Source organism: Oncorhynchus masou, chromosome 29, assembly GCF_036934945.1.
Source record: "Oncorhynchus masou masou isolate Uvic2021 chromosome 29, UVic_Omas_1.1, whole genome shotgun sequence".
Taxonomy (NCBI): Eukaryota; Metazoa; Chordata; class Actinopteri; order Salmoniformes; family Salmonidae; genus Oncorhynchus; species Oncorhynchus masou.
In genome coordinates this window covers 19,231,094-19,256,280 of record NC_088240.1, presented here as the reverse complement: position 1 = coordinate 19,256,280, position 25,187 = coordinate 19,231,094, and the positions used below count along the sequence as shown (strand labels likewise).

At 41.7% G+C, this 25,187-nt stretch overlaps 2 protein-coding genes across 2 annotated transcripts; one reads left to right on the top strand and one right to left on the bottom strand.

The window, feature by feature from the left end:
• Positions 1–942: 942 nt before the first annotated feature.
• Positions 943–13,826, bottom strand: LOC135519133 (sodium/myo-inositol cotransporter-like). The gene is made up of 2 exons (XM_064944201.1): positions 13,595–13,826; positions 943–6,417 (listed from the first exon to the last, which is right to left on the bottom strand). Exon 2 carries the CDS (start codon positions 6,163–6,165, stop codon positions 4,012–4,014), a length of 2,154 nt encoding a protein of 717 aa, XP_064800273.1. The 5' UTR covers positions 6,166–6,417; positions 13,595–13,826; the 3' UTR covers positions 943–4,011.
• Positions 13,827–15,414: 1,588 nt separating this feature from the next.
• LOC135519132 (ATP synthase subunit O, mitochondrial-like) lies at positions 15,415–20,673 on the top strand. The gene is made up of 7 exons (XM_064944200.1): positions 15,415–15,515; positions 16,393–16,437; positions 16,609–16,719; positions 17,207–17,336; positions 17,830–17,942; positions 20,169–20,255; positions 20,450–20,673. The coding sequence occupies exons 1-7, from the start codon at positions 15,489–15,491 to the stop codon at positions 20,558–20,560; spliced, it is 624 nt and encodes a 207-aa protein (XP_064800272.1). The 5' UTR covers positions 15,415–15,488; the 3' UTR covers positions 20,561–20,673.
• Positions 20,674–25,187: the final 4,514 nt, after the last annotated feature.

Here is a 25,187-nt window from a genome sequence, read left to right as displayed (position 1 = left end):
CTCCCTACCACTGAGGAAGTACAGTTCCCGCTCAGCCCAGTCAAAACTGTTCGCTGCTCTGGCCCCCCAATGGTGGAACAAACTCCCTCACGACGCCAGGACAGCGGAGTCAATCACCACCTTCCGGAGACACCTGAAACCCCACCTCTTTAAGGAATACCTAGGATAGGATAAAGTAATCCTTCTCACCCCCCCTTAAATGATTTAGATGCACTATTGTAAAGTGGCTGTTCCACTGGATGTCATAAGGTGAATTCACCAATTTGTAAGTCGCTCTGGATAAGAGCGTCTGCCAAATGACTTAAATGTAATGTAAATGTGGGAGCAATTAGGGTTAAGTGCCTTGCTCAAGGACACATCGGCATATTTTTTCATCTCGTCATCTCGGGAATTTGGCTATTGGCCCAATGCTCTTAACCGCTAAGCTACCTCTCGCCCTTTATCCAGTCATTCATGGATCCATGGAACATCATTCATACCAAATCTCTACCATTGACTGTAAGTATTGAGTGGAATGTGTTAGTGAGAATACACACAAAGCTAGAAGTGAAAATTAGAGTAAAGAGTAAAAATGACCATTAATTTTTCTGTATGTTTAAAAAGTATGAAGCAATTTGTTTGACTTAAAAGCAGTTTTACTGGATATGTCAGGCAAGTCACACGACTGTGGAACATTGCAGAGGGGGAGTGGAGACAGTGAAGGATGAGATAAATATATGCAGGAGGTGGGGAGAAAGCAAGAGGTGATAGAGACTTTGAGAAACTTATCCGGTCTGCTCCTTGGCTGCATCATCTGTAAAAAAAGCCTTGCATCATCCAATCCCGTCCAATTTTTGAACAGATTATTAATAGGCCCCAGGGTTACATATGAGACACTAAGCCCCAGGGATTCATGTTAGACAGTGAATTTTGAACTTTCCAGAAGACAACCATGTTTGTTTATACCCTTTTAATGTGTGAGGATAATACAATACATTCAACACAGGTTGATTCTTTTCCACAGGAATTTATTTGTTGATTTCTTTCTAAAAAAATTAAATCTGTAAAAATAGCATTATATATATTTCTCTAAGAAAAAGAAACAAATCTCTTGTCAATAGTCAACCTGATTCTCAGAGACATACAACACTCCTCCATTAGATCAGACTTGGAACAGGGATGGTTAGCGAAACCTACATTTGCAAAATAAAAACGCCACGTCTGAAAATCACATGTCAATCTTCATAGATCGGCTATTGACTTGCTTTAGCATTGCACACAAAGACACATTTGGTAAGAATAGGTTTCTATGAAATACAGTACGCGCTCGAATCAGATAAAATTATATGCCATTTAAAAATACAGCAACAAATTCATGAATATATAAAATGGGTAAACAAGATTTTAAAAAAATAATAATTTTAAAAATGGGCTCGTGTGGTTTAATCACCAAGTTAACAAAGTAGCTTACTGAACAATTTCACAACAATAACCTTGAAAGAAAAAAAACATTCAGTCAAACACCGTGAGAAAATCCAAACAGTAGCTAGCCTAATCATACACAACACATTATGAAAGTGTAACCATGAGCATGAATTGATATGTTCAATTCTTTGCAACGCTACAATACAGTGCAAAAAAATATATATATAATTCTCATGTCAATTGTCAAACATATTTACGTTTTTATATTTAACAATACAATTATTTTGACATCTACTCTACAGCAACTCACCTAGGTATTCTTAAGAATTGTAAATGAAAACTGTCCAAACATGAAAACAAAAATATTTTAGTAAAAACTCAAAGCATTTGCAACCACACCACATTTGCAAACAATGTATAAAGCTAATAGGAATAAAAAATATTTAAAAACACTTCAGGAGTTTCATTCCCCATCTAATGGTGGTAGAGTGTGATGCTTTAGTGTCACGATGCGGTGGCCCCTGCATAACACTGCATAGTCCCTGCATAGCTTCCAGTTGGTCCTCCGTAGCTCAGTTGGTAGAGCATAGCGCTTGTGACGCCAGGATATTGGGTTCAATTCCCGGGCCCACCAATACATAACATATTTGCATGATCGTGGGTTGCTTTGGATAAAAGCGTCTGCTAAATGGCATATACAGTGCCGTCAAAGGATTCAGAACCTGTAACTTTTTCCAAATTGTGTTACATTTTAAATTAAGGCTGTAAAGTATTAAATTAAAAATGGTAAAAATCCTCAACAATTTACACACAATATCCCATAAAAGTAAAATGTAAAAAACAGAAATACCTTAAGTATTCAGACCTTTTGCTATGAGACTCGAAATTGAGTTCAGGTGCATCCTGTTTCCATTGATCATCCTTGAGATGTTTCTACAACGTGATGGGAATCCACCAATGGTAAATTCAAGTAATTGGACATGATTTGGAAAGGCACACACACACACACACGTCTATAAAAAAAAGGTCCCACAGTTGACAGTGCAAGTCAAAGCAAATTCCATGCCATGAGGTGGAAGGAATTGCTAATAGAGCTCAGAGAGAGGATTGTGTCAAGGTACAGATCTAGGTTAAGGGTACCAAAACATTTCTGCAGCATTGAAGGTCCCCAAGAACAGTGGCCTCCATCATTCTTAAATGGAAGAAGTTTGGAACCGCTCTTCCTAGAGCGGGCCGCCTGACCAAACTGAGGAATCGGGGGAGATAGGCCTTGGTCTGGGAGGTGAAAAAGAGCTCCTCTGTGGAGATGGGGGAACCTTCCAGAAGTACAACCATCTCTGCAGCACTCCACCAATCAGGCTTTTATGATAGATTGGCCAGACGGATGCGACGACTCAGTAAAAAAAAGGTACATGACAGCCCGCTTGGAGTTTGCCAAAAAGCACCTAAAGGACTCTGACCATGAGAAAGAAGATTCTCTGGTCTGATGAAACCAAGATTGAACTCTTTGGCCTGAATGCCAAGTGTCACATCTGGAGGAAACCTGGCACTATCCCTACGGTGAAGCATGATGGTGGCAGCATCATGCTGTGGGTATGTTTTTCAGCGGCAGGAACAGGGAGAGTAGTTAGGATCGAGGGAAAGATGAACGGAGAAAAGTACAGAGATCGATGAAAACCTGCTCCAGAAGACCTCAGGCTGGGTCAAAGATTCACCTTCCAACAGGACAACGACCCTAAGCACACAGCCAAGACAACGCAGGAGTGGCTTCGGAAACGTCTCTGAGTGTCCTTGAGTGGCCCAGCCAGAGCCCGGACTTGAACATCTCTGGAGACCTGAAAATAGCTGTAAATCAACACTCCCCATCCAACCTGACAGAGCTTGAGAGGATCTGCAGAGAAGAATGGGGCGAAACTTCCCAAATACAAGTGTGCCAAACTCGTAGCATCATACCCAAGAATAGTCAAGGCTGTAATCGCTGCCAAATGTGATCATTTTTTTATTCAATTGTTAAGATTTTTTTTCTTCAAAAACCTGTTTTTCCTTTGTCATTATGGGGAATTGTGTGTAGATTGAGGATTTTTTATTTTATTTTTTTTAAATTCATTTTAGAATAAGGCTGTTACCTAACAAATGTGGAAAAAGTCAAGAGGTCTGAATACTTTCCGTAGGCACTGAATTATATATTATAACAAAAAGGCCTTGAGCAGGTTTTGTAAAATTGCCCTACAAAAAAAATAAAAAATAAATTAAAATCACAAGGGTTTTGGAATAACACAGAAGCAGATTAATAATCTCTAATAAACAAGGAATTCATACTTCATCTTATTCACATATGCTGATAAGCATCTAGTAATTATACAGTAGCATAGAAGTATATGGAACATCTGAAGAGCACTATTAGGAGACCACAAAGTGCTTTGGAGTTTGATTATTTTAATGTAACAAGGGGGAGAAGCTTCAATCATTTCGAAAGAATGACTTCAAAAAGCTCAGTGAATCATTTTTCAGAAGATGCACTGTAAATTCTTCAGGTTCACATCAAATCTCAGAAAATTGTAACTGTGCCTTTGAAACAATCCCCAACAACCCCTAATTTGGTCCAGTCTATAGAGAGAAGTAGACAAACAGGAATATTCCCAATGAGCAGACCAGAAACAGCCCACTGTTGAGCAGCAGTTTGGTTCTGGGTGGCTCATACAGCATCTCTATGACGGCTCTCTCGTCCTCTTCTGTCCTTTTGGGATGGGCATTGTATGCTGCTTCTTTAAACCCACAGAACCACTCCAAGAGACGCATGCCCCTCCCACCCTCCCCACAACAACCTTCCTCTGCATGCATGAGCCCTGCGTGACTATTATCAAACTGGGTGGCGGGCGTTGCTGGAGTCGTTCCTGGGGTTGTCTCTGAGCTGGAGGTCACGGGGTCATGGTCATTAGGCGGCGTAAGCAACGTGACATCCTCCCCCTCTAGACACCTAGCTCTACAGATGTCTGGGGGCAGATCCTTATAGAGATCTCCATTCCCATTCAACTGCACAGGGCTCTTATCTGTCAGCTTGTACATCTCCTCACGGTCTTTGGGGGGAAGCTTTCCAATGTTACGCAGGCCCCATAATGTGGTGGTGCGAATCTGCTCGTCATCCGGAGGAGGGGTGCAGAGACTGACGACCACAGCCACCAGTCCAGATACCCAGAACAGCCCAGCAGCTACATACATGTAGTGGATATGTGTGATGAAGAAAGGCCTGTCGTCTGGCTGGTCACAGGGAGGCTCGCGATAAATAAACGCCAGAATCAGCCGGGTGGTACCCAGCACGAATCCGGTCATACCGCCCCAGAATGCACCTCTTTCATTGCAACGCTTCCAGAACACGCCCAGCATGAAGAGGGCGGCGATGGGCGGGGTGAGGTATCCAGCTACTTCCTGTATGTAGAGATACATCTGGCCACCCTGCATCTCGATGATGACAGGGATCCAGGCGATACTGATGACCACCATGAACACCACGAACAGCCGGCCCACCAACAGTAGCTCTTTCTGGGATGCACTACGCCTTGCGCTCTGGTAGATGTCCAGGGTGAAGATGGTGCTAGCACTGTTAAAGATAGAGTCCAGATCACTCATGAGAGCTGCAATCATCACAGCCATCATCAGCCCTCGCAGTCCCACGGGCATCACTGACATGACCAGCCGCGGATACGCGATATTGGAGCAACCCGCCTTAGAGCCACAAACAGCCAGGCAGTGCTCTGGCCCGATGCAGGCAATCTCATCCGCAAACAGGATCCGGGAGATCATCCCGGGGATGACGATAATGTACATGGGCAAGACCTTCAGGAAGCCAGCCATCAGCGTGGAGCCCTTGGCATGGGCAATGTTCTTAGCAGCCAGCACCCTCTGGACGATGACCTGGTCGGCACACCAGTACCAGATGGAGGCTGGGGTTTGGCCCAGAAGGAAGCCAGGCCAGGGGATATCCTCATCCAGCGGGCCCCGGAGGAGCCGCAGGGAATCTGGCTTGGGCTCAATGCGGCAGGAAGCCGAGTAGGTGAAGTTCCCACTGGCCAGGATAGCTGTTACATTTGGGACAGCTAGCATGTACTTGGTCCGAACCCCTTCAAGACCGCCGACCTTGATCAGGCTGATGATGGTCAGGCTGAGAGCTCCACCGATCATCAGCACGGCCTGGAGAGTGTCCGTGTACATGACTGCGACCAGGCCACCAGTGACTGTAAGCACTGCGGTCATACTGATGAGCAGGATGATGGACAGATAGAGGTTCCAGCCCAACGACTCCTGGATGAAAAGCGCCCCGGCGTATAAGTCCACAGAGATCTTAGTGAAGATATAGAGCAGCACAGAAAGGGCAGCAAAGTACACCTTTAGCCTATTGCCTCCGTAGCGTTTGGAGAGGTACTCCGGCATGGTGTACACCCCAGAGTGGATATACACAGGTATGAACACCCAGCCCAGCAGCTGCAGCAGGAGAAGAGCGTTAAACTCCCATGCTCCCACAGCAAAGCCACTGGCCGCTCCCGACCCCGCCAGGCCTATGAAGTGTTCACTGCCAATGTTACTGACAAACAGCGACGCTCCGATCACCACCCATGTCATGGAGCGTCCCGCCAGGAAGTATCCACTCACTGTGCTGCGGTTGGCCTTCCACATGGCGAAGAACCCGATGGCCAGCACCAGGATGAAGTACAGAGCCACCACAGCTATGTCCGCTGCCTCCATGACACCTGTACCCATACTCATTGCGAGTGCTAAACAGAACTACTCGTTCAAAAGTGAAAAAAAACTGAAAAGTCAAGGTTTAAAGTAACAGAAGGGCAATAAAAACACTATCCTTTGGTTTGCTGTCTACATGGACGCTGTAGTATCCACCATCTGGTCAAATTCACTAGGGGTGTGTGCGTTCGGAGGAGAATCTACCAGCACTGAGGACGCTCCAGTTTTAAAGGAGGATGCTGCAGGCCTCCAGTCTAGTATAGCCTAGAATTTACATTCCTGCAAGACAGCAAGGACAAAACACTTGATTAGAGCCCTTGTTCGACAGGTAGTGAGAAAGGTAACACATTTATGCAAGACCTCGGAGGGAAAATTTCTGAGAAAACAAAAATACAATCAGATTTTACTGGTCACATACGCATGGTTAGCAGATGTTATTGTGAGTGTAGCGAAATGCTTGTGCTTCTAGCTTCCACAACATATACCTAATACACACAAATCTAAGTAAAGGAATGGAATAAGAATATATAAATATATGGATGAGCAATGACAGAGCAGTATAGGCTGAGATAGATAAAATACAGTAAATACACATATGAGATGAGTAATGAAAGATATGTAAACATTATTAGTGACTAGTGTTGCATTTATTAAAGTGGCCAATGATTTCAAGTCTCTATGTAGGCAGCAGCCTGTGTGCTAGTGAGGGCTGTTTAACAGTCTGATGGCCTTGAGATAGTGTTTTTCACTCTCGGTCCCAGCTTTGATGCACCTGTACTGACTTCGCCTTCTGGATGGTAGCGGGGTGAACAGGAAGTGGCCTGGGTGGTTGTTGTCCTTGATCTTTTTGACCTTTCGGTAACATTGTGTGCAGTAGGTGTCCTGGAGGGAATGTAGTTTGACCCCAGTGATGCGTTGTGCAGACCGCACCACCCTCTGGAGAGCCCTGCGGTTGAAGGCGGTGCAGTTGCCGTATCAGTCGGTGATACAGTATGCCAAGATGCTCTCAATTGTGCATCTGTAAAAGTTTGTGAGGGTTTTAAGTGACAAGCCAAATTTCTTCAGCCTCCTGAACTTAACATTTCCACCTTCTCCACTGCTGTCCCGTCGATGTTGATATGGGGGTGCTCCCTCTGCTGTTTCCTGAACTCCACGATCATCTCCTTTGTTTTGTTGAAGTTATATTTCTGACACCACACTCCGAGAGCCCTCACCACCTCCCTGTAGGCTGTCTCGTCGTTGGTAATAAGGCCTACTACTGTTGTGTCATCTGCAAACTTGATGATTAAGCTGGAGGCATGCATGGCCATGTAGTCATAGGTGAACAGGGAGTACAGGAGGGGGCTGAGCACACACCCTTGTGGTGAAGGTAGGAAACAACATCTCCACTTTGCTGATCCTCAACACTGGAGCACCACCTGTGGGTGGCCTGTCAGGAAGTCCAGGATCAAACTTCACAGAGTGGGGTTGAGCTTGGAGGGTATTATGGTGTTAAATGCGGAGTTGTAGTCAATGAACAGCATTCTTACAAAGGTGTTCCTCTTGTCCAGATGGGATAGGGCAGTGGGCAGGCACTTGCATTGTCTGTGGACCTATTGGGGCGGTAAACAAATTGAAGTGGGTCTAGGTGAAGTGACCGGTAAGGTGGAGGTGATATGATCCTTGACTAGTCTATCAAAGCACTTCATGATGACAGAAGTGAGTGCTACAGGGCGATAGTCATTTAGTTCAGTTACCTTTGCATGGTTGGGTACAGGAAAAATGGTGGCCATCTTGAAGCATGTGGGGACAGCAGACTGGGGATAGGGAGAGATTGAATATGTCCGTAAACACACCAGCCAGCTGGTCTGTGCATGCTCTGAGGATGCAGCTAGGGATGCCATCAAGGCCGACAGCCTTGCGAGGGTTACCACGTTTAAAAGTCTTACTCATATTGGCCACAGAGAAGGAGAGCCCACAGTCCTTGGTAGCGGGCGGCGTCAGTGACACTATTATCCTCAAAGCGGGCAAAGATGGTGTTTAGTTTGTCTGGAAGCAAGATGTCAGTGTGTGACGTGGCTGGTTTTCCTTTTGTATTCCGGGATTGTCTGTAGACCACATACGTCTCGTGTCGGAGCCATTGAATTGCCATTCGACTTCGTCTCTAAACTCACATTTTGCTTGCCTTGTGGAGGGAATAACTAGACTGTCATTATTCGGCCATATTCCCAGTCGCCTTTCCATGGTTAAATGCAGTGGTTCGTGCTTTCAGTTTTACGCAAATGTCGCCATCTTTCCACGGTTTCTGGTTAGGGGAGGTTTAAATAGTCACAGTGGGTACCATATCTCATATACACTTCCTTATAAACTCACTCACCAAATCAGCGTAGAAGTCGATATTATTCTCTGAGGTTACCCAGAACAAAGGAGGGCGGGGGAGAGCTTGAACAGGTGAATTCAACTGAGCATGGTAACATAGATTTACAAATCACAGTAACATCGTCTTTAGCCCTCACTCTAATCTCTAAGTATTGGCTAAACCAAAAAAGAAAGAGCTATGCCCCTATCAGAGCTTCAAAGCAAACTAATGTTGTGTAAGACACTAAAAAGTCTAGCAGCTCAGTTCATTTGAAAAGAGAACAAAAATGCCTTCGTAGCCTATATTGTTTAATAGGATAGTTCACCCAAATTACATATTGGTTTCCTTACCCTGTAAGCAGTCTAAGGACAAGATATGACAGCATTCCATGCTTTGGTTTAGTTTTCCTGGCTCTGTTTTCATATGTTAATATTTGTAGAACAAACCCCATTCAAGTCATAGGACCGATATTAGCATTTTTTGCATCGTGTTCAAGATGAGAGGTCGACCGATTAATCGGAATGTCCGATTAATTAGGGCCGATTTCAAGTTTCCATAACAATCGGAAATCTGTATTTTTGGACACTGATTTGGCCAATTTATTAAATCTTTATTTAACTAGGCAAGTCAGCTAAAGAACACATTCTTATTGTCAATGACGGCCTAGGAACGGTGGGTTAACTGCCTCATTCAGGGGCAGAACGACAGATTTTATCTGTGTTATTATGTTGTAACTAAGTCTATGATTTCATAGTGCAGTCTAACTGAGCGATGGTAGGCGCCAGCAGGCTCGTAACCAGCACTTTTGTGAGTTTGCCAGCAGCTGTTTATGACTTCAAGCCTATCAACTCCTGAGATTAGGCTGGTGTAACCAATATGAAATGGCTAGCTAGTTAGCGGGGTGCACGCTAATAGCGTTTTAAACGTCACTCGCTCTGAGACTTGGAGTGGTTGTTCCCTTTGCTCTGCAAGGGCCGCGGTTTTTGTTGAGCGATGGGCAACGCTGCTTCGAGGGTAGCTGTTGTCGTTGTGTTCCTGGTTCGAGCGAGGAGAGGGACGGAAGCTATACTGTTACACTGGCAATACTAAAGTGCCTATAAGAACATCCAATATTCAAAGGTTAATGAAATACAAATGGTATAGAGAGAAATAGTCCTATAATTCCTATAATAACTATAACCTAAAACTTCTTACCTGGGAATATTGAAGACTCATCTTAAAAGGAACCACCAGCTTTCATATGTTCTCATGTTCTGAGCAAGGAACTGAAACGTTAGCTTTCTTACATAGCACATATTGCATTTTTACTTTATTCTCCAAAACTTTGGTTTTGCATTATTTAAACCAAATTGAACATGTTTCATTATTTATTTGAGGCTAAATAGATTTTATTGATGTATTATATGAAGTTATAATAAGTGTTCATTCAGTATTGTTGTAATTGTCATTATAAAAATTGTCTGATTAATCGGTATCAGCTTTTTTTGGTCATCCAATAATCGGTCGACCTCTATTCAAGACCCTAAAATAATCTGTAACTTTGTGTATTATTTTCATGAAAATATGTATAAATCCAATTTTAACTAGATTGAATGTGAAAATTTGTGAAACATGTCCATGTTCCAATTATTTCTGATGAGTTTAAATCCATGTGAAGATACGTTTTCTATACTAGTGATTAGTGGTCTTTCTGTGGAATTTTATTTTCACTTTTGGGATCATTTAGAGGGACCAGTATTCAACATGTTCCAAGAATGCCTAGCTATGGGTGAGATAAATGATTACTAACACAAAATACGGGGTTATTTCCTTAACACCAAAACCTGATAAAGTTCCCCTTTTCATAGATAATTTGAGACCCATTACATTATTAAATATAAATTGATAACTTTAGCATATGTTAATAGACTTAAAATGGGCCAAAACCACCTTAACTAAAACCCAAACTGGTTTCATGGAAAGTCTGTAACATTAGGTTAGTTTCAGCCTTGATTACGCTGATTCAATTGACTCCGAGGCCATTATTTTATTCCTCAACTTTTGTAATAACTTGATAAACACAATTCCTAAAACATTTGTTGTAAACTTTTGGTTTTGGGCCTAGCTTTGTCTCCGTTATCAATATGTTTTATAAAGATATTAATATTTCTTATATGATAAATTGTAACATCTAATATATTTAATATTCACCATAGCGCACCCCAGGGTTGCCCGATTTCAGCTCTTATTCCTTTTAGTTTCATTTTAAACAAACCTGAATTAAAAGGCATTTCAATATTTGGAAAAAAATAAAAAAATCTGTTAGCAGATGATACAGCTCTGTTTCTAAAAGTTGCTATTAAATTTATTATCAAATCATTCTCTTCAGCTTCTGGACTGGAACTTAATTTAAATATTATCCACATGTAACTCAAATTACCAATCTATTGAGGATATTCCAGTGAAAGACACTGAAATATTTAGGGGAGCACATGGCGAAAAACCATATTGTCCGTCAACATCTCAATTTCATTCAAGAGATTAAAGACAAAAAAAATCCATGTTTAATAACTGGCTCCAGCGTGATGTCTATTGGAAGGGTTTTATTGTCCAAAGAAAAGGGTCCCGTCACGTTGTCTTCCCTGCTCTATTTGTAGCTGATCAAACCAGCCTGAAATCAACAAACCTTTCCTAGACATTATATAGAAAAATTTAAGAAATCAATAATATCAAACAAAAGAGCTGATGGTGGGCTTGAAGTACTAGATTAAAGGTATTGTTGATATCAATTCAAAGTAAACTGGGTTTAAAAAAAAGATCCATGCTTAGCTCTGAATCTATAGGGATACTTAATTCCATCAAGGTTTTATGAAAATGGTTTGTCTTCAATTTGTGGAAGTGCAACTACTCTCCAGCAACATTACCCATCAAACTGTCCAAATTTCATGAACAAGCCCTTTTAGCTTGAAAGTATGTTATAGCCACAACTTATACCCACACAAAACACTTCTGTGGAACAACAAAGATATTGTTGTTAAAAAAAACAAGTATTTGTTCTTCCCGAAGTGGTTTGAAATAAATATTATATTTGTGCTTGATTAGAAAAAGGAAATACTCTTATGGAAAGTTCTTGGAAACATATATACACATTATAAGGAATTGAATTCTATATGCAAAGAAATACCTTCAGGATTTACTCAATAATTAATTAAATATCATTTGTATTTTGGAGAACATGTCACGATTGATGCACTACTTGTTAGAAGGTTCCCCCTGCTGGACAACAAATGTAATAATACATTCTTAAGAGAACTTTTTAACTCCAAGAACAAGATCTTTCCTCAAGGGAAATTCTTCTGAAATGCATATATTACCGAAATTTAATAGGTTTGGTTTCTCCCTCACAAATTTTGTAGATAAAATAAAGTAAAAGAGATTCACTTTAAAATCTTGCACAAAATATACCCTTGCAATAACTTGTCTAAATGCATGGCTTTAGAGGACATATGCCTTTTCTGTGATAAAGGGGAAACTATTATGCACATGTTTTATGAGTGTGACTCTGAAGTTGTTTTGGAGCAAGTAATTCCATTATTTATTTCATTAATAAGAAATGTACAATGAAATACGTAATATAATATTATTAAAATAAAAACAAAACTACTGAATTAGTCGTTAATTTCTTCATTATCTGGTAAATTTTACATACACGAAAACAAATATTAGAATTATGCAATACATTTTTACTTTGTATTCATTTTATTCTTACAACTCTATCATAGGCCAGACCTTTTTTTTTAAACTTTAGTTATTTTATGTTTCTTTAAGAGAAAATATACAAACAGTGATGTTATTTTTTTTTGTCATTGTAATTTGAAATAAACACGTTTTCAATCATGACTTGGATGGATTATGATTACATCATCCCCCGACCATTGCAGCTGAAGTCATTATCTCGAGTCAAGTTTGTAAATGATTTACTAGACAATATGATATTTTAGATGGCTATTTCTCTGGTCAGTTTTAGCATCATCAACATCACTTAGTATCAACCAACTTCAAACATGACCGGCCTCGATATCTTACACTAACAGAAATGTAAGAGAAATGTCATGATCCAACCGCATGCTCCAAGACAATCACTCTTCTTGTCCACCGGCACACAGCGGTCATTCTTCCCGCCTGTAGTTTACATATTTAGTGATTTCAGCCCTCATCACGTGCTGGCATAAACCCAACCGTCCGCCCTATCCCTGCCCCTTGCACTAAAATAAGTCTTTGTTTGTCTCTTCAGCTCCGTGTTCATTGGACTATATGTCGCCAGCAGACCCTTCTAAAAACAACAAAAACAGTTGTTCAATGGAACAGAAACGTTTGCATATGACCTGGCCAAAGTTATGCTATACTACAAATCAATTGAGGGTAGAGAAGAGGGTTCCAATGCCTTCACTGTCTCAGAAACACATGAAAGGTTTAATACTTCATTACTTCATTACTTGTTCATTACTTGTATGAGAATTTAGAATGTCTTAAGTTATTTAAAAAGACTTAAAACAGACAGGTAGGCTATAACGCATGTGATGTAGTAATATCAATATATTGTAAGACTTGTATTACTATCATTACATGGTGGTGTGCATAGATAGGCTACCCATACAGACGTCAGCCACAAGGTGATATTTTCTAGACAAGATGCCCCCTGATGATAAAAAGGGACTCGGGAGCTGACAGTGTAAGATACTGTAACATGAAACTATACCGGAGATGTGGGATCAGGGCATTGTTGTCAAAGCACCATCAAGACCTGTGGCACGCACCACAACCAATGATACAGCCGCAAAGGAATATTCCAGAAAGAAAGCACACGCATTGTCCACATTGCCAAGGAGGGGGTGTGTAGCCTCGTAGTATTGAGCAAAATGTGTGGTTGAATTCGTCAAAAAGAATAGTCTTTGACCCTGACCTAGTAGCCTACATTAATTCCATGCATTCTGGGTTCAATAAAAACAGTGAATTAAGTGCTCGACCTGCTTTTTCTTTTCTCCTTCGTTTGTCCATTCTCTACTTTTTTAGCACCCATTACCGCATTCTCCAGGCTACAATTGAAAACGGGAGGTCATCACAAAATTGCACACTCACCATTCGCATTACGCTATATTGTAGCTACTGACTACATCAATCCACAAGTTGAGGATTTGACTGTGAGCCTGCTTCTCTAGCGACAGTAGATATGTGTATCTTCCGGCGTCAGTCCTTCCGATGTAGCGATAATTCGTATTTTGTCCGCCCGTATGCTGTGTTCTCGAGCAGTTAAGTGTAATAGCACACAGGTGACTGAATGGAATAAGGTAGCTAGGCTTTATAAGCATCGACTCCGCTTCTTCCCCCGATGCCACGCCCTACACGTGTGACGTTTCGGATGGCTTCGGTCGCAACACGCCCATTGGTTACTGTAATTTTAAAATCCGTATTGTTTTGAGGAACAAGCTACTTTTGCATACTACTGTAAATTAACCTTTGTTTTTGTTTTTAAACAGGGGATTGGTTTGCCTCATGACGTTCAACCTGTTAGCCTACTTGGGTGGAAATTGCTAGAAAGAAACCTCACTTTGCCAAATTAACTGACTGGGCAGGAGATCCTGCTGGTTAATCCGCTTTAACAGTTGCATAATAACAGAACAATCTGGAAACTCACACTATTGGATATATGCACTTTTAAAACCCTTGTCATCTTCCTTCAAGGTGTTAAACTTTTCAGAAATGTGCATCATTAAGCCTAGTCCTATTGCACAGGTGTCTGATGTCACAAGTGTCACAAGTCTGACAATGTGACCCCACTCCACCCTCCAAACAGGCTACAACTCGTGGATCTATCTAGAATGCAATGGCATAGCCTAATATGGGGAGATATTTGACATTGCTTTTATGTTTAATTATTAAAGTTATTTATAGTCTCAATAACACAATGCTGTGACCGCTAGGTCTTCCATTCAGTGCTTCCATCGTTTATATCAATTTACATTGTGACTTCAATGTAAATTGGCTTCAAGTAGGCTTCAATAGCCTACTTGGCCACAGAGGTAGCCCTATATCAGCTAGTAGGCTAGCCTAGAAGAGACCTGGATACGATACACAACCATTTCAATACGCAATAACATCTGCTAGATATGTGTATGTGACCAATACAATTTGATTTGGAGGAATTTATAGAAGATGAAGTCAGTGAATAGCTCCTGTCATTCTCTCTGATAAATAGGCTCTGTCTGTCTGATGTAGGAAGAGACACATTTAAGACTACCAAAATTATACCTCCATCTCAATAGGTGGCCTACTGTACATGCAAGGATAAACCCTTCAGTTCTGCACACACATAAGTGACAATAGGCATTTGTTTTAGTATGGTGGAAGGTGCACAAGATGGGTCTGGAGAAACCACCAAGGCTGTGTCACTGCTCACCTGTGAGAATGCAGGAGGAGCACAGTGAAATGCAAATGCCTCAACAATGGGCATCAATCTACACAGACACTGTAAACTACACACTGACACAATGGCACAGTATCTTCATACAGGTGATGCAGGGACAACCAGGCCTGTGTCAATACATACCTGAGGTTATATCAGCAAAAAATGCACTTAGAAGCGTTATATAAAGCTGAGCTCATGTTTTAATAAAATAGGCTTAGTATTGAAACTTGAGAACCTGATAAGTACTATAATTGGCTTTGATTTTTTTTTTTAATTCAAATGACATCAAAATCAAATAAAATGTTATTGGTCTCATGCACATAGCAGGTGTGATTGCGGGTGTAGAGAAATGCTGCTCCCACACATGTTAATCCACGCAACTAAATTTTTGCTTGTCTGCTGACGAGGTCAGTGAATTTCCACTCCATCATTTTTTTAGGTCGAGGAAATACAATTCCGCCTATTGACATATGAACTACGTTTCCCGTAATGCTTCTCGTTTCTGAATTTACGTACATTACGTACTGTCATGCGCAGAAGTTTTGACCTACACAGTCGCAGGAGAACATGGCAGCTTTAGGACTCGGACTGCAGGTATGACTTTCTAAAAAACAAGAATGTTATACGATCTATGGCTCTGTTTTTAATATGAGAATGTATTTAGATTATTAACAAGGACAAAACAGATCAATGTGCATTGTTTTGATATCGCGCAGAATGTGTTTCAAAACAGTATACGCGAGGCCTTGCTTGCTGGCATGAACTTGACAAGCCCGCTGTCATGCTAACGACAGCCGGCTAACTTCATCAACATTGTTAGGTACCTGGCTGGATAGCTGTCTACGTTTGTTGGGCATTTTCCTACGACCCGATGGCATTACTGTTAAATATTGTCCAACATCCATAAGACAGAGGTATTATTATCGCTACATAACTTTATTGTAGAAAATGTGGTCAAGCTAACTATTATTACTATTATTTTTATTATTATTATTTAAAAAACAACAACTCAATCAATACAGAAAGTACATAAGGGAGCACAAGTACATATAGACTACATACAATGGACAATCGAGCTAGGGGGTACAATATCCCATTACAATTACACAAGGACCTTATTAAGGGACATACATACACTTACAATTCTAACAGCTTTTTTGTTAGTAGAGTATTTAACTGTCTTAAAATACAGTTCAATTTCTGAAAATGTGTTTTTTTGTTTGTAAATTTACATTTGTGTATATGTCATTTGGCCAAAAGAATAATGAAATGAATTACATAAAAATGTTTCAGCTTATTTCTATCATATGTAAAGAATCCAAGCAGTACATCTCTCCACAATAGTGTAAAATCTTCTTACATGAATACAATGCCAAAGTGGTCAAGCTAACCAACGCTAACTTCCCACGGCACTCCAAACGTCACATATGAAGATGGTCATTGGTTGATTACGATCTCTTTCCTTCTGCAGGTGCGTCAGTTCAGCACTTCAGTTCTTCGACAAGCTTTGATTAGGGTAAGAATGAATTAAGTACTCCTCTGATCAGTGTAATATTAAGTTAATGACGACTCGTGTGCTTTGGTAATGATGTTAACGCACGCCACAGCTTGAGTAATGTCATTTGCTCTGTGATTCAAGTACATGGTTGTTTTTATAGCTTATTTTTGTGTCCGTTTTCTATTCTAGCCCCCTATCGACGTGTATGGGGTCGGAGGCCGCTATGCCACAGCCTTGTTCTCTGCTGCCAGCAAGCAGAAGAAACTAGAACAAGTAGAGAAGGAGATGGGCACGTTGTCAGTAAGTTATCCACTGCACCTCTCTCTCCTGTCTTAGTCCTCAGTCTGGCCACAAGTGTGTAATGTATATACACTCTATTATCTTGGGCAGGGCTATTCAACTCTTACCCTACGAGGTACGGAGCCTGTTGGTTTTCTGTTCTACCTGATGATTAATTGTACCCACCTGGTTTCCCAGGTCTTAATCAGTCCCATATTAAGGGGGAGGGGGGGGGGGGGATTACGCAGTGGAGCTGGCTTCACGGTCCAGAGTTGAGTTTGAGGGAACTGTGTTTACCTTTATTTAACTAGGCAAGTCAGTTGAGAACAAATTCATATTTACATTGACGGCCTATACCGGCCAAACACAGACGATGCTGGGTCAATTGTGCGCCGCCCTATGGGACTCCCAATCACAGCCAGTTGTGGGAAACCATACATTTGTCTGTGGCCACAATATACTTTTTGACCAGCTTCCTTTCTCTTTCTTTCTTTTCCTTCTCCGTCAGTCTCTGATCAAGGACCCCAAGCTGTCCAGTATCGTGATGAACCCCCATGTCAAGCGCAGCCTCAAGCTGAAGTACTTCGGTGCCGCCATGACTAAGGCAAATCTTTCCCCAATCACAGTTAACCTCATCAGTGAGTTGCCCAGTTTTACTAAGTTATACTGCACATTCCACTCTTGTTCTGGAGACTGCTGTTGTGTAAGAAAATTAAATGGGACAGGTTTGTGGAGTATAACGTTGTTGTTCTGCTGTCAAGACTCATCTACCAAACTACTGCTTGTTTTCCTTTCCGTGTTTTCTGTCCCTCTTGACCATTTGAAACGTTAAAATGGAAAAATCAATATAGATGTCACGCCATACCTTTTGATCGGCTAGTTGTAATCATGAATAAATGTCAGCGAAGAGTGTTTGCTGCTCACAAGTGATCTTAATTAGATAGTGATGCAAATGAGATTAGAAAAGAGTCCTTTTAAGAGTATTTTGGCTATTGTTATGAGAACATCCTCACCCGTACTAATGTTAGTTCATGCAAATGAGGATACAAATGCAATTAGTGAACATGTTAGTTACTTGTGTCTATTGGCTAGAATAATGTGGTTTCATTGTCCTCCTCTCTCCTCTTTTAGCTGTGTTGGCAGATAATGGCCGCCTGACCCTGACCGCAGATGTCATTGGTGCCTTTGCAAAAATGATGAGCGCTCACCGTGGCGAGGTCATCTGCACTGTCACCACAGCACATGTACGGTGACACACACAGACTTGTTGTATATGGCATGGGTTCTCAGTGGGGTCGTACTACAGGGGTTCCACGGCCCAGATCACAAAATATATAACGTACCAGTCAAAAGTTTGGAAACACCTACTCATTCCAGGGTTTTTCTTTATTTTTTTACTCATTTCTACATTGTAGAATAATAGTGAAGACATCACAAGTATGAAATAACAGACATGGAATCATGTAGTAAGCAAAAAAGTGTTAAATCAAAATATATTTGAGATTATTCAAAGTATCCACCCTTTGCCTTGATGACGGCTTTGTACACTTTTGCCATTCTCTCATTTACTTACTTTTTTATATGAATATTACTAACAACAGATTACATTTAAGTCATTTGGCAGACGCTCTTATCCAGAGCGACTTACAAATTGGTGAGTTCACCTTATGACATCCATAGCTGTTCTATCATTCAGCCTACAGTAGCAGCCAATGTCTGGTGTTCAATGTAGGCCTACATTGCACAGGAAGAAAAAACATGCAGGGCTTGACAGTAACCTGTTTATCCACTTGTCCTTCAGACAAGGTGACTGAAAATGTTGTTTGATGCAAGAAACCACTTTACAAAATAAAATTCATTATTATTCCCATTTCATTATTAGAGAATCAGACAAATTATGCTACCCTCTGCCTATTGGCTACTTAGGCTTGAATAAACTCTCAAAATACAGCACTTCCCCTTTAAGACAAAAAAAACCCTCTTTACCTGACTCGCTTTTCTAGAACTGTACATGTTTTGTGCTCTTGTAGGAAGCAATCACCCTATTGCTGATTTATAACTGGGCTAATAACTCACTATCAGGTGCACCTACCACCAATAGCCTGAGACTAATAAAAGAAAATGTTTGGCAATCGACTCGGAATGCCTTGGTGACCACTGCTCTAGAAAGTTGAGTCAAGTTCAATCTCGTGCTTCTCTCTGTGGGCTAATATTTCTGCACAGCAGTCCCGGGGAAGCTGTGTGGCTGTCTCGGGGCTACTGCGTGCACGCGCAGCTTAGAGAGAACATTGGACTGTCAGAGTGCTTTGAGTGGGGAGGGGGAAATGAAAAAATTAGCTGTTATTGGCAGAGAGATTTGAAACTCTGATAAGAAACAATCTTAACTAATTTACCGCATGGTGATGTCACCATGGATATCTCTCCCACCAAAACAGGCTGAAATTTCAGGCTGTCTTTTTAAACAGCGCTTACACTAAAAGGGCATTTATCAATATTTTCATAATTTCACATTATAATTCCAACCTCATAATGTGGAAATGTGTATATAAAACACATGTTTGTCTTTAACCCTGGGCAACATGGGTCTGGCAGGCTCACAGCGGTATTGGTATCCACAGTACTCCACCAATTCTACATTTTGGTATACACAACTCAATACTTACTGTATTCCTAATTATATTTTTGAAACATAAATGCATGGCCAGCCCGCTCATTGTGGGATTAGGGGTCCACCTATGGCGGCAGATTGACAAGGGTGGCATTTTCTGAGTCACATAATTCTGCCAAAAACAATGACAATTTCTCTCAACCAGTGGCATTTGGGCTTTTTAGGTGAGTACTGATGCCGGCTTGTGATAAGCAGTGCCCACTTGGTCAAAGGCAGGGGCGCAAAATATTTTGCTTGTCCAATCCCAGCTCGCTTCTCCAGGGTGCTGTTGGAGAGACTCATCGCTGCGGCACAACACCAACATTCCGTCAAAAAAATGATCTAACATAAATTATGTAGCAGATATATGATATAGTAGAAAGAGTATATGGCCTTTTCTGTAGCTTACAGGATATAAAATCTGACAGTCATACCTCCTATACTGTGCTGTATAATGTTTTTATCTCACATGAGAGATTTTTTTTTTTTTTTTTTTACCTTAACGGGGCAAGTCAGTTAAGAACAAATTCTTATTCATGATGTTGGTCTAGGAACGCGCAGCTTAGTGGGTTAACTGCCTTGTTCAGGGGCAGAACGACAGAATTCTACCTTGTCAGCTCGGGGATTCGATCCACCAACCTTTCCGTTACTGGCCCAACGCTCTAACCACTAGGCTACCGCCGCCCTATTATAAGGGCGTCCCTGAGGACAAAGGGGGTCCGCGGCCCCAAAAAGTTTGAGAATCCCTAGTATATGGTTGTCAATCCAAGTTCCATATCAGTTGTAGCATTTGATTTGATATTTCTGTTTGTGTGTATAACAGCCCCTTGATGAGGCTAACCTGGCAGATCTGAAGGTGGCTCTGAACGGCTTCCTGACAAAGGGAGAGACTCTCATACTAGAGACCAAGGTGAGGCCATACTCAATTCATGCCCTCTGGCACAATGAGGCTTTTCTATCATCTACCATCAATTTATGGTAGATGCAATGGTTTAGGACTGTAAGGCTAGCACTAAACAAGAACATGCTGATATCCAGTCGCATACATTGCTATGGCGTTGACTGGTGCTTTAACTTCCTGTGTTATTTTGCTTTTCCCTCCAGTCTGACACCTCCATCCTGGGCGGTATGATTGTCAGCATTGGGGATAAGTATGTGGACATGTCCACCAAGACAAAGATCCACAAATTGACCAAGATCATCAGAGATAGTTAAGTCTGTCTCGTCCAGCGGGGCATGGGGATGTTTCTCTGCCTTCTGCAACCTATACAGCGCTATGTCCGCTAAGATCCTGTCTAGTTGTTCATAATAAAATATTCTGTAACATATACTTTGTATTTGAAATATCTTTATTTGTGTGTCCATGCAGACTGGTTGTTGCTGATGGAGGGAATATCAAATGCCTGTTTTTATTAGCTTAGATACAGTGCCTTCGGAAAGTATTCAGACTCCTTGACTTTTTCCACGTTACATTACAGCCTTATTTTAAATATTCCCCCCCATCAATCTACACATCTACACCCTATAATGACAAAGAAAGTAAATCAACTAAAATAACACATTTACATAAGTATTCAGACCCTTTACTCAGTACATTCTTGAAGCACCTTCGGCAGCAATCCATTCTTCTTGGGTATGATGCTACAAATGTGGCACACCTGTATTTGGGGAGTTTCTCCAATTCTTCTCTGCAGATCCTCTCAAGCTCTGACAGGTTGGATGGGGAGTGTCTCCATAGATGTTCAATCGGGTTCAAGTCCAGGCTCTTGCTGGGCCTTTTAAGGGCATTCAGAGACTTGTCCCGACGCCAATCCTGCGCTGTGTTGGCTGTGTGCTTAGGGTTGTTGTCCTTTTGGAAGGAGAACCTTTGTGCCAGTCAGGTCCTGAGCGCTCTGGAGAAGGTTTTCATCAAGGATCTCTCTGGACTTTGCTCTGTTCATCTTTGCCTCGATCCTGACTTGTCTTGCAGTCCCTGCTGCTGAAAAACATCGCCATAGGATGACGCTGCCACCACCATTCTCTGTAGGGATGGTGCCAGGTTTCCTCTAGACCTGACGCTATGCATTCTGGCCAAAGAGTTTAATCTTTGTTTCATCAGACCAGATAATCTGGTTTCTCATGGTCCTAGAGTATTTAAATGGCATTTGGCGAACTCCAAGCGAGCTCTCATGCCTTTGACCAGACGGGAGCCACTCCTCAGTAAATCTACCATAAAGGCCTGATTGGTGGAGTGCTGCAGAGATGGTTGTCCTGGAAGGTTCTCCCATCTATACAGAGGAACTCTCGAGCTCTGTCAGTGACTTGGGTTCTTGGCCACCTCCCTGACCAAGGCCCTTCTCCCCCAATTGCTCAATTTGGCTGGGCGGCCAGCTCTAGGGAGAGTCTTGGTAGTTCCAAACTTCTTCCATTTAAGAATGATGGAGGCCACTGCGTTCTTGGGGACCTTCAATGCTGCAGGCATTTTTTTATACCCCTCCCCAGATCTGCTGCTCGACACAATCCTGTCTCGGCGCTCTACCGACAATTCCTTCGATCTCATGGTTTGGTTTTTGCTCTGACATGCACAGTCAACTGTGGGACCTTATATAGACGTGTGCCTTCCAAATCATGTCCAATGAATGGAATTTACCACAGGTGGACTCCAGTTAAGTTGTAGAAACATCTCAAGGATGATCAATGGAAACAGGATGCACCAGAGCTGAACTTTGAGTCTCATAGCAAGGAGTCTGAATGCTTATATTAAAAAGAAAAAAATGCTTATTTACATATTTACTAAAATGTCTAAACTGTTTTCACTTTGTCAGTATGGGGTATTATGTGCATATCACTGAATTAAGCCTGTAATGTAACAATTTGGAAAAAGTAAAGGGGTCTGAATACTTTTCGAAGGCACAGTAATATATGATACTTGAATAACCAGTCTCAGACCAGTGCCATTGAGCAAACGTGTTGAAACACGCTGCATACATTTTTTTTGTCTGTCTTGTGGCAAAACATGAGATTCACTTTTCAGTGTTGCTGTCGGCAAGGTTGGGTGAAAGTCACTTCAATCTAATGAGCTGCATGTCCATTTACTCCACATTCATGTCAGTTGTAAGGTTGCTGCATGTGAAGTGCAAAGCACACATGGATAAGAATGTTGTTACATGCAGTAGTCCAACTGATTGAGATTACCAGTACAGGTCTTGCTTCTGCAAAAATAATGATTGATTTTTGTGTGTGGCCAGTCAATGGCTATGCCTGGCTGTTCTACATTCTCCCCTACCTTACGTATGTAAAATAGGTACCCTTTTTTATTCGATGAGGTGGATGGGCCAGTATCAACTAATTACTAGATACATTTTTTGATCTGTAATTCTGTTTTTCTATTTCCTCTGAGACGCAGTTCACTGAAACTGCTACTGAACATTAGTTGCATTGGATAGCCATGATTATTCCCAAATACTGTACGCATGAACTGCTGATACATCTATCTATGGTGTGAGTTGTGTGATTGCATGCTGAACTGCATCGGTGAGATTGAGGGGCAGGACTGTGAGTGTGCACTTTATTTTTCCTTGAGGTCAGTCAACCTGACCTGCAGATTGAAGATGGCACCAGAAGAAATGGCAGCTGTTTTACGGGCGCCTAACCAATTGTATTATGTGTTTTTTATGTGTTTCTGCCACTGTATCTTACGGCAAAAAAGAGCCTCTGGATATCAGGACAGTGATCACTCACCTCAGATTAGACAAAGATTTTTTTCTTCAACAAGCAAGACGCACAGGATATGCATAAGATACCCGACAAGGCCAATATCCCCGTCATTGGCAGGAGAAAGAAATGCAGGTATAGAGGACACAGGGCGGGGTGCTTTTTAATAAGGATCCACTGACTGTGAGTGGGAAATCTGACTTTACCATCAATATTACTTGCCAACGTACAATCATTTGACAATAAATTAAAAGATGTACGATCACGAATATACTACCAACGGGACATCAAAAACTGTAATATCTTATGTTTCACCGAATCGTGGCTGAATGACGACATGGATAACATTCAGCTGGCGGGATATAAGCTGCACCAGCTAGATAGAATAGCACATTCCGGTAAGACGGGGGGGGGGGGGTCTGTGTATGTTTATAAACAGTTGGTGCACAAAATCTAAGGAAGTCTAGATTTTGCTCGCCTGAAGTAGTGGTCTACAGCTTATCATGAGATACTCTATCTGCCAGGGGAGTTTTCATCTATATTTTTCACGACTGTTTATTTACAACCACAGATGGAGGCTGGCACTAAGATCGCACTCGGCAAACTTGAAAACGCCCACCCAGAGGCGGCACTCCGAGTGGCCTGGGACTTTAATGCAAGGAATTTGAAATCAGTCTTGTCTAATTTCTATCCGCATGTTAAATGTGCAACCAGAGGGGAAAAAAAATCTATATCACCTTTACTCCACAAACAGAGACGGGTACAAAGCTCTCTCTCGCCCCCCCTTTCAGCAAATCTGACCATAATTCCAATGTCCTGATTCCTGCTTACAAGCAAAAACTAAAGTAGGAAGCACCAGTGACTCGATCAATAAAAAAGTGGTCCGATGACGCAGATGCTAAGCTACAGGACTGTTTTGCTAGCACAGACGCGAATGCTGCCATCAATGTTTTAATAGTTGTGGTGGGTACGACATCACCGATGCACTTGCTCATACACTCGCTCACCTAATCAGTGTATTCGTCAATGTTGTTGTTTGACGCAATGCGGAACATATCCCAGTCCACGAGATCGAAGCAATCGTGAAGCGTGGAATCAGATTGATCGGACCAGCATTGAACAGACCTGTTTTAGTCTCTGTCTATAGGCAGGGAGCAACAAAATGGAGTCGTGGTCAGTTTTTCCGAAAGGTGGGTGGGGGAGGGCCTTATATGCGTCGCGGAAGTTAGAATAACAATGATCCAGGGTTTTACCAGCTCTGGTAGCACAATCGATATGCTGATAGAATTTAGGGAGTCTTGTTTTCAGATTAGCCTTGTTAAAATCCCCAGCTACAATGAATGCAGTCTCAGGATATGTGGTTTCCAGTTTACATAGAGTCAAATAAGGTTTGTTCAGGGCCATCGATGTGTCTACTTGGGCGGGAATATATGCGGCTGGGATTATAATCAAAGAGAATTCTCTTGGTAGATAATGCGGTGGACATTTGATTGTGAGGAATTCTAAGTCAGGACAGAAGGTCTTGAGTTCCTGTATGTTGTTATAATCACACCACATCTCATTTATCATAAGACATACTGATTAAAAGACCCTGGGTATATTGTATTTTCAACCAGCAACTATCAGGAAATAACACTGCTAAAATATAATAAAAATAAACACTTTTACAGAGTTAGTTTCATCAGCCGTTGTACAATCTTCTTACCAGAAAGATGCTTGTTTCTGTCGGCGCGATGCATGAAGAACCAGCTGGCTGTACCGACTCCGATAGCGTGTCTCGAGTGAGCCATGTTTCCGTGAAGCAAAGAATATTAGTCTCTTATGTCTCTCTTGAATGCTACCCTTGCTCGGATTTCATCAACCTTGTTGTAAAGAGATAAGTCATTGGCGAGTAGTATGCTAAGGAGCGGTGTGCGATGTGCCCATCTCCGGAGCCTGACCAGAAGACCGCTTCGTCTGCCCCTTTTACGGCGTCGTTGTTTTGGTTCGCCGGCTGGGATCCGATCCATTGTCCTGGGTGGTGGGCAAAACAGAGGATCCGCTTCGGGAAAGTCGTATTCCTGGTCGTAATGAAGGTGAGTTGATGTTGCTCTTATATCCAGTAGTTCCTCCCGACTGTATGTAATAAAACCTAAGATTACCTGGGGTA